The sequence below is a fragment of the Rhagoletis zephyria genome, unplaced genomic scaffold (genome assembly GCF_001687245.7).
Source record: "Rhagoletis zephyria isolate East Lansing unplaced genomic scaffold, Rhagoletis_zephyria_1.1 Rzeph_scaffold_00736, whole genome shotgun sequence".
NCBI lineage: Eukaryota > Metazoa > Arthropoda > Insecta > Diptera > Tephritidae > Rhagoletis > Rhagoletis zephyria.
This window is the reverse complement of record NW_016157820.1, coordinates 65,891-76,557: the sequence shown is the minus strand read 5'-3', so window position 1 is coordinate 76,557 and position 10,667 is coordinate 65,891. Positions and strand designations below refer to the sequence as shown.

Sequence of the window (10,667 nt, the reverse complement as noted above, 5' to 3'; positions counted from 1 at the left end):
TTTCTATGCTGCATATCTCTGGAGGTGTTTATTGCAAAAGACTGGAGCTTGGTACCGAAATGTGTATACAAAACTAATTCCATACTTATGAAGAAAAATTTGAGTTATTCGAAAAGGGGGCGTCGTGGTACATCCCGTACAAATTTACTGTGTTATACTGCATATCTCTAAAAGTGTTCATAGTAAAGTACTGGGACTTGGTACTGGGGTATATAAAATCAATTCCAAACTCATGGAAGGACATTTGGGTTATAAGAAAAAGGGGCGTGGTACCTCCCGTACAAATAAACGTTTTCTTGCCACATATCCATTGTTTGTAGAAGAATACTGGAACTTGGTATGGAGTTGAGTATAAAAAATGTATCAATTGCTCATGGAAAAAATGTGATTTATTAAAAAAGGATGCATGTCGCCTCCCATACATACTCAAACTTTCTTAATACATATCTCTGGAAGGATAGAAAATCTCTGGAAGTATTTGAAATTTGTTATGGAGATTTATTTTATAAGTGCCGTACTGACAGAAAAAATTTCATTTAATGGAAAATCAGAGCCGGATTCGGCCATATAATCTAAGGCTCTCATGATGCATACATACCTCTTGAGGCATTTAGGTACAGTACTGAGAAATGGTATTTGTGGTATATTTGGACTTTGTCACGGTTACTCAAAAGTCACTGTTAACTGCTGTGACAACTTCCAAAAAGTCACCGTGACATACTGTGACAAAAGAACAGTCGCAGTGATGTTTTTATAGTAGGATTGCGCGATTGATGAATTGTATGAGAACGCACAAAACATGCCACATAGATCGTTGCAACTGCAGCGCGAAGCGAAAAGTTGGCCAACTCCCATTTTTTGCGCGCGTTGACAATCAGCCGGCTTAATATTTATTTTGTTTCGTCTAAATTCGAGTTTTCATGCAGAAACATGAAATTTAATTGCATTACTGATATTTTCAAAGCTAAATATATAAAATCCACAGCAATTTTGACGAGCAAAACAGCAGTAAAAAATTGTTTTCTTGGCGTTCATTGTGGTATAACTTTTGCGTCTGGCACTTTGCTGGCAAAATTATAAATGTCAGGCAAAGCCACAAAGTTTTATCTGCCATCAGCTTAACAGTTACAGCCACTACTACGAACTGTGACTGTGATAAAGTAGCATTGACAATTACATATCGAGAAACTGCGACCAGTTATTTAAGACTAAATTCTGATTAATGTTGTTTTATGTATATTAGAATTTCACATCATTAAAAACGAGTGTGTATGACAAAAACAAGCGATGAAAATAGTCAGTGATGTCAAATAAATAAATTATGCTCTTAGTTCACTCGGTAAAAGGTTCCTGTTTCCAACTTTTTTGTAACTGTCTTTGTCACAGTCACGGATGAAAATCACTGTGACTGCAAAGTCACCCCCGCCCTTCTTACATATAGGAATCTACAGGATATCTTTCAGCCTCCTCGAGCATGTGTCTAAAATCGATGCCACCCGTCATTCCAGCAATGCGTACATCACCATTCATAGCCTGGTGATTATTATTCAAGTTAATGGTGCCACTGTTATTTCGTTGTTTTAAGTGTCCATTCATTAGTGATACATGTTTGCTGATCGTTGGCACTGCACCTGGAACATTATTTTCCAAATCTTGTAAAATTGCATTGGTTTGATTTTGGTTCACATGATTGGTCATCATGCCAGCATCGATCATATTGCCTGCCAGTCGTATTCCATTCTGCTGGATGTTTTGTATATGATGGCGTATAATTTTTTCGAATTCGCGCTGCACTGAAGGGCTGTCCGTATCGCCATCGACCTAGTGAAGCCGTCGAGAAAAGAGGTTCGATAAAAAAAGATAAGATTTTATTCAGTTACTCTTAACTCACAATTTGCAGACGACTATCATTGTCCATAGCTTTCAGCATAGGCAAAGTCTGTTCACGAAACAGTTCTAATCGGCGTCGAAACGAAGAGACGGTATCGTCGACGCGCCCACGTCCCAATTGCAGTTTCGAACAATCCAGAAGCACGATGGGCGGTCTTTGTTTGTACTAAGTGAAGTAAAAAAAGAAAAATATTAATAAATAAATAATATAAAAAAAAACTTTTTAATATTCTACGCTGTTATAAATGGAAAATAATATGCGCCTTCTGAACGGCTTGATACATTAGCTGTCAAATTCAAAACACACAACATGTTGTCTCAAATGATCATAAAAATATTACGATCATCTAACACGAAACTGTTCAGTTGATCAGAAGTGCAAAACGACGCGTTCAGAAGGTGCAATCGCAACAGTTACTGAGCTGTTGCGCCTTCTGAACATGCCCATTATAAACAATTTATGAGATGAAAAACGTGGAGCGCATGCAATACAAAGCATTAGATTTAATTGACAATAGTCAAACTACATAACAGGGACCTAAAATTTCCACAGAGAAAGTACAAATTTAAGATCGATTTTAAGCGGTCATTATTCATATATCCACATACATTCATATATCCACATACATAAGTACATACATTCATATATGTAATGCTCCTATATTGGCAGTAAGAGCTAGTACCGTCCGAAAACACTACAGTACAGACACATACATATATCAATAAACACGTACGAAAGAAAAGGAACACATACGTTTATAAATAAACATGTACACAACACATATATATACAAAAACGGCACTCACCCTGCAAAAAGTGGGACTAGGTTAAATACTAGTACAGGACCCCGCTACCTTGTAACCAACACTAGTAACCAAATTGGTCCAAATATATGGAGAAAATATGGTTACATTAACATTGCGATGTCATTGGACGTGACCACCGCTGAACGCTGCATAACACGGGACCACTTCTGGTCCACCACTGCATATCATGGGACCACCTAAGCAACTACTCCTCTTGGCCAATGGCACATTCGGCAACCGAATCATGTTGCCGATGGGGCACGAAGAGGTGGTTCTCAACACATATATCAGTTTTTTACGTTTGAAGTGGTCCAGGTCAGCATAACAAGTTACTAGTATGCAACCTGGTCCTTTTGCACATACTTTAAAACCACGACCTAGTGGACCACCTGGTCCTCAAATTTTTGCAGGGCAAGTACACAATACATTGACAAAAACGGTACTAGATGTCTCGCTTTGATTTCGGAATGCTTACACATTGAGAACTTAGCTTACTGTATTACATATATGCATATATTACCCTTCATATCAATTCTGGTCTATTACATGCGCCCCACGCTTTTCCTTTTCAATCTGATAAATTGTTTATAATGACTTTTGCTAAAATTTCAAAATCAAAAGTTATCAAAACAAATTCTAAAATTTTGCAATAGATATTAAATATATTGGTGCACGCACATGCATATATGTACATATGTGCACATACATACGAGCGTACATACATAAAAGCGTTGTACAAAATTTGAGATCGATTTTAACCGATCGTTATTCATATACCCACATACATACAGTATCGGTCATATCTATAGCACGCCATTTCCAAGTGATATTGTGTGCCCCTTATGTTTATTTATTTATTTTTAAGAATTTTCAATTAAAATTTAGTTCATTCTCATACCAACCCCATATATACCCAAGTTCAACAATTTGTAGAAAACTACAAAAAAGTGCAACAAATTTTCACCTAAATTTGAAACTTTTTTCCCGGAAGTCTTAGAATTTTTTTGAGTACACAGTTTTTTAGCCCCTGAAATTTTACTCTGATAATGAGCAAATTTCAAGTGGCTACGAACTACCGTTAATTTTTTAGAATTCTTTTTGTGGCATTGGCTTCCATATAATGAATAAACTCAATTTATTTGTTATGGAAGAAAGCCGCAACACCTTTGGCGAAAAACATTCTAAAAAATCAACGGTAACTTTTAGCCACTTGAAACTTGCACATTAGTAGACTAAAATTGATTGGGCTATAAAACTGTGTATTCAGAAAAATTCAAACACTTCCGAGAAAAAAGTTTGAAATTTAGGTGAAAATTTGTTGCACTTTTTTGTAGTTTTCTACAAATTTTTAAACTTGGGTTTATATGGGTTTTGTTAGAGAAAGAACTGTATTTTAATTGAAATTTCTTAAAAATAAACATAAGTGGCACACAATATCACTTTGAAATGGCGTGCTATAGATATGACCGATTCTGTATGTATACACATTAGGGTGGTCCAAAATGTATGGGAGAAAACTAAAATCGGAAATTTAATACTCTCACCCCCTAGGATTGTTCTATACCGAAAAAAATATACTCCTGTTCTTTTATTTTAAAATCAAAATATATTTAGAGGTCGCGCAAAGCGCTCAAAGTTTCCCATGTATTTTGTATGGGGAAAAAAAGACTTTTCGTAGAAATGGCATAGAATCCATGAAAATCAAAATTTTTCAATCTGAAAACTCTGCTTGTGCAATTGCAATCTGCTCTGCAATTGTTTATTTAAACGTTTTTTAATTTAAACTATTTTTTTTTTCTTTTTTATATTTCTGTTTGTATATTTGATTTTTTTGGGATATTTCGGAGACCCTTAAAAAATAGTTAAAATTTAAAAATGTTTAAATAAACAATTGAGCATTATTCTCTGAAGTCTTCTGAAGAGAAGCAGAGTTTTCAGATTGAAAAGTTTTGATTTCCGTGGGTTCTATGCCATTTCTACGAAAAGTCTTTTTTTCCCCATACAAAATACATGGGAAACTTTGAGCGCTTTGAGCGACCTCTAAATATATTTTGATTTTAAAATAAAAAAACAGGGGTATATTTTTTTCGGTATAGAACAATCCTAGGGGGTGAGAGCATTAAATTTCCGACTTTACTTTTTTTTGGACCACCCTAATGTACATACATATATTACTTTTCATATCAATTCAAGTCTATTACATGCGCCCATATATGAAATACTTCTATATATATTGGCAGTAAGCTAACTTCCCAATGTGTAAGCATTCCGAAATCAAAGCGAGACAGTCTAGTACGGTTTTTGTGTATGTATTAGGGATGTTTAATGCAAATTTTCGGAATGTGAATGTGCGAAGGCGAATGTTAAGTCATCGTTTAAAAATTTTGTAAATTATTAGAACATTGAACGAGTGCTTAATAGCGTGGGCCGAAAATCCGCTTTTTTAGAATTTCGATTGGTAATAGCAAAAATATGGTTCATTATGCTTTAAAAAAATCTGTGTAAAATTTGGAATTTTTCGGTCAATATCCTAGGCTCGCCCAAGCCCATCAAAGTTCAATACGCTCAAAAAATAATAAATTAATTAATTAATACATTTTTTTACTTAAATTGCAATAATCTTTGAAAGTATTAGTCCTTCATAATTTGGTATAAGGACCTTTTTTGTAGAGAATCGTACTTAGCTAAGAAAACAAATTTTTTGGTACTTGAACTTTGATGGACGAGCATAGGATATTGACCAAAAATTTTTACATTTCACACAGATTTTTTTTAGAGCATAGTGAACCATATTTTTGCTATTACCAATCAAAATTCTAAAAAAGTGGATTTTCGGCCCACGCTAGTGCTTAACTTATACAGTGTCTTAATCTTGTAGTCAATGTTCAAAATGGGCATATTATATTTCAAAAAAAGTACTTTTGCTGCCTTTTATCCCATGAGGCGATTTCTTAGAGGCTCGAATATAAAGCCGGCTGCACTAAAAAATCGCTCACTTGGAACGGCGGGTGGAGCGCTCAAATATTTGCGGCCCAGATCTGTCAATTTGTCGTATTTTTGTTTAGTTTTCCACCAATCGAGAGGATTTTCACCGAGATGAGCCCGGTTTTCTTTAAGATAGACCTTCAATTGAGCTTTTATTTCACATTTTTTAATGTATCCAGATTTTACATTCGAGCATTTGCTTTCGCTGGAGGAATCTAAAATTATTTCTAGGTTGCTTATACGACTTTTAGCAGTACTTGTTAAAGGCCCATCAATGTTGCTTGATATACTACTTAACAGTGTTGCCATTTTAGCCGTTTTCCGGCTAGATTTAGCCGGTTGCGATTGCAAACAGCCATAATTTTGAGTGTGAAGTTTTATTCGCAAACTTAGAAAATAAGAAATTGTTTCACTGTTAAGCCTCTTAAGATTTGATATAGTGCCAACAGAATAAATAGTAATATTTAGATGTAGATATTGTCCTCCCAGATAGCGCATATTCAATTCTGCCTAAATTACAAACCATCATTTTTGTCCACTCCCAAAGGTTTAAGGTAAGGGAAAAATTGATATTTTCAAGCACTATATACACATATGTATTTTTTTAAACAAACTTTTTTGCTGAGAACTTATTTAAATTCCAAAGACCGAATGCTAACTTGAATTAAGGGAACCAACACTGAAGTGAGTCAAAATGAAAATAAAAGAGCACAAATTTCTATGTAAAGCAAAACTCTCTGGGAATGCTACGAGACGTCTGCCGGTCATATGACCAGTCATCTAAATGGGAGATCTGCCGTCTTTTGGCATCATATTTTACATCAGAATTGAAGGGATTTCTGAAAAATCTGACCAGTTCTTTTATGTAACTGTGATTTTGCATCCCATGTCAACATATCGTCACTAGACACGAATAAAGGCGCGAGCTCAAAAGTTGACGGCGAAAAAAGACGCATAAAAAAACTATTTCTATTTGAGTGTATTGTGAATCGGTCAGTCTGAAAAGGCCTTGTAGGGAAGACAATAGGTTTGTTCGTCGAAAATCCAGCGAGAATTATCACTCAAAATATCAGATAGTAAGAAAAAATGCTCCCAAATTCTCTCTCATGTAGAGCAACTTGCAATTTTCTGTACGAACGCAAATTTGCAAGTATTTCTGCCAGCTAGTGTCCACGGTTGCATTTCAAACAAAAGAAATTTGTATATAGCTAAAAATGATGTCTGGACACGCAACATTGAAAGTTGATAAAAGCGTTGTAATGTTGTAATAAAATGCACGATGTAGAGAGCAAAGTCGGCGCATGCCGCAAACCGCTTTTTTCGTTTGCCGATTTTGACAATTCTTAAATAAAGGTAAACAACGCCACAGAAGCTTCAAATGCATAAAGTGTTTGATTTGTGGGCACACCTATATTTTGTATATGATTCTATTCGTAATCTCTTAATAAATCGATAAATATAAGTAATTCATTTTCATCAAGTATATAGATCAAAGTTACATGAGGAATAAACATTTAGATCGCTGAAATAGAAAACAAAAAAGTTATTTGTATCAAATTACGCTGTGCAAGTTGCAACTTTTGAGCAAATATTGGGACGTTCTAAATTTAATGGCATCCCCCGTTTTACAAGATTGGCACCGGTTTTCGAAATAACAGAGCCTGAAAATTTGATTAAATTTTAACTATTTTATAAATATCTCCCTCAGTTTTGAAGTTATTTTACTAAAGCTTTAAATATAACGGGTTTTTAATATTACCTCAATTATCACTTAAAATTATCGAAATAGGTTCACTTTAACATAGAGCTCCAATACAACGGATTACTCAGATATGTGTTTTTGCGCTATGACTGTAACTTCATATCTGAATAATAAATTGTAGGCGTGCTATATGTTAAATTGAACCTATACTCAATTTTTACCTGTTTCATTGGAGCAGTTATAACGCAAAAAAACGTCTCTGATCAATCAGTTGTGTGGGGGCTAGATGTTATAGTAATCCGATTTCGATGATTTTATGGAATAGTTATATATGTGCAAAATTTTAGTAAAATATCTTCAAAACTGAGGGAGTTTTTTTTAAAATAGTTAACATTTAAGCAAAGCTTCAAGTACCGCTATTTCGAAAAGTGGAGCCAATCGGGAAAAGCTGAGGACGTCATTGAAGACTCCTTTGCCGAAAAAAAGTTCCTTGGATACCACGCTCGAAATATTTTGACAAAAGAAGGAGTATCATTAAAAGTACTAAATCAGGGTTTTTACACGCTTCTAGAGAAACATTTGTTGAAGCATTTTTCGGGTATATGTAACGTTATCAGGACTAGTAATTATAAAAAAATTTAGATCGTTTCGACATATTTTCCAAATATTCTTTCAATTAACGCTCAAGATCGCATATTTTTTAATCTTTAAAAGTTGTTTTATTCTGAAAGCACACCTCTTGCTAAGATATAAAATTATTCGTAATTTTTCGCAAAATACAATACAAACCTACTAAAAAAGTTTTTAAAAATGGAATGCTTCAAAAACTATACGCGATAAACCCAAAATTTTGAAAATTGTGAAAAGTGGAGTTACACACTTTTCGTTACTTGCCATTTAGTTATTTTTTAAAGCACAATCTACTTACCAACTACATATGAAGTCTACGCACATAAAATTTCCTACCAGTATATGGTGTGCTTCAAAAGTTATGACATAATTAATTGTGCCCCTCTTAAGAATTACATAAAAATTCACTTGTTTTCTTTATTTTTTTAAATTTAAGCACCGATAATTTAAAAGTTATGCAGCAAATTGATAAGTTTTTTTTTTGAGGCTTCAAGTATACGTCTGTGAATTGTGCCCAAAAGCAACCATCTTGATATAGTTTACAACAATAAAAATAAAGCTAAATAATATAACGGTTACCTGTATTTTAGATTTGCCCATATATTTTTACAATTAAACAAAAAATATAAAACCACGTTTCCTATTGAAAAATTGAATATGTAATAAGAAAATTTACTGGCTTGACATTTCCGTTATCCTCCTATTCGGCTTTGTTTGGTTGGTTACTTGCAGTGCTTCATAGTAGAGTTGTCAAACTATCGATAGCGCTATCGATAGTTTTTTAATTCTATTAGCATCGATTTTTTTTATCCACTATTGATAGTTTTTCTCTACTGGCCATGTTATGCATTTCCTACCATACAAAGTAGGGCTGTTCAGGATGTTATGTAAATGGTCTTGGATTTGCAGTTGGAATTGCATTTGCAAATTGTATGCTTGCTGTCATGGCAACCGTGTGCATTTTTTTTGTTGAGAATTTACAAATGCAACGAATATACAAATGCAAGAGCATATGCACAAGATTCTGAACAGCCCTAGTATATACATATGTTAGAAAAATTTTGTATGTGGAAGGAAAAGAAATTTTCTAGGATCAACCGGATTTTTAGTAGTTTGAGATACTAATGGTTACAAAATTGCATACCAAACAATTTTCTAGAAATTCCAATTAAAATGCTTGAAATTTTATTTAACTCTTGATTTTGCTGATTTTTGTACAAAGATTAGAATTTGCATTTTTACGATTTTGGTTATATTGAGCTATACTTTTTTAAAAAATTTATGAACATTAAACAAGCAAAAGTAAAATAGTCAAAACTGGCTGAAATTTCGTGTTTGTATCGTTTTTATACCAAGCCGAGAAGGTTCATATTTATATTAAAATACAATGCATGTTTACGAAAATCCAACAAATACTTGAAATTTTCATTCAAAAAATGTCAATTTGATTTCGATGGTACCATCGATATTATCAATAGTAAAGGCCTGTATGCAGCTCTCAAGAAAAGCAAAAACTCCATATAAAATTTCGTACAAGAAATGGCTAAGAAATTTTCTTAAGCAGTTCTTAAGGAATTTTTTACGCTTTCTACTACGGTTTTCTAAAGTTTTTTGTGAAAAAAGAGCACAATGCAACCCAGATTTTCAACAGAAATATATGCCCGCTCCATTATTTCTTGAGGAAAGAGTGAGGCAACAGGCTGTGGAGTATCAAAAATGTCAAAATTCCTTGGACACACACACGAAATAATGACAATTTTTTCTAGACCGTTTTCTTGAGAGCTGCATACAGGCCATAAGAACTGAATCTATCGAAAATGTCGATAGTTTGACAGCTTTACTTTATAGTAGAGATGTTGCAAATGTGGAATTTTAGACATCCGGATGCGGATGTGAATGCGGATGTCATGTGTTTTTAAGAAATATTTAGGTGGGTAAATTAGGTGATTTAGGTAAATAATAAATGGAAAGGTTAATAATTTTTAATAATCTGCCTTTTTTGAGTTTTCTGAGTTTTGCCCGAAAGAAAACCGGTTAGGGGAAAATGAAACTCATGATAAGACTGAATGTTTTTTTAGTACTTGAATTTAAAAATTGGAACATTGTACCTAATAAAAACTTTTTGAAGGGTCGTAAATCAAATCTGCGCCACTAAATAACTACTCGCTCGAGGCGACAAACTTGAAACTTGGCAAAATTGTAAATTCTTTTCGATTGACACTGCACCACTTGAGAGGACTTTCAGTTATATTTATTTATTTGTATTGCGGTGCAATAATTACTTTTTGAGAATTTCATCGGGGCTGCAAATGTCGGATGTATCCTCCTGACTTTCATCTTCACAATCTAGCATCATGGCACAATCGTTGTTTAAACACCGTTTTTTTCGAAAGAATTCTTCATTCAAATTCTTTTGGTTGTTTCGGAATTTGTCACGTCATCAGCGTTTTTCGATTTTAGTTTTTATAACCCATTTTTAATGCTTTCTTCTGTGACTGGTTAGATATACGTCTGTGCACTTGGACAATATTCCAGGAACCGAACAGTTATTTTTTCCGAGTTAAATTTGGCCTAATATTTTTTTATTCCGAAATAAACGTCCTATCCGGATAATAAAGAAACCGCTTATCCAAATTAAACAAATTTGGTATCAT

The 10,667-nt window shown here is 33.9% G+C and overlaps 1 protein-coding gene across 1 annotated transcript in view; it reads right to left on the bottom strand.

Moving 5' to 3' along the window:
• Positions 1-480: 480 nt before the first annotated feature.
• Positions 481-10,667, bottom strand: part of LOC108361331 (adenylate kinase isoenzyme 5) — a 29,200-nt gene continuing 19,013 nt past the window's right edge. Inside the window, exons 6-7 of the mRNA XM_017613926.1 lie at positions 1,892-2,056; positions 481-1,821 (exon numbers count right to left, since the gene is read on the bottom strand). Coding sequence (XP_017469415.1) covers positions 1,432-1,821; positions 1,892-2,056 — 555 coding nt within the window. The 3' untranslated portion in view covers positions 481-1,431. The remainder of the gene's footprint in view (positions 1,822-1,891; positions 2,057-10,667) is intronic.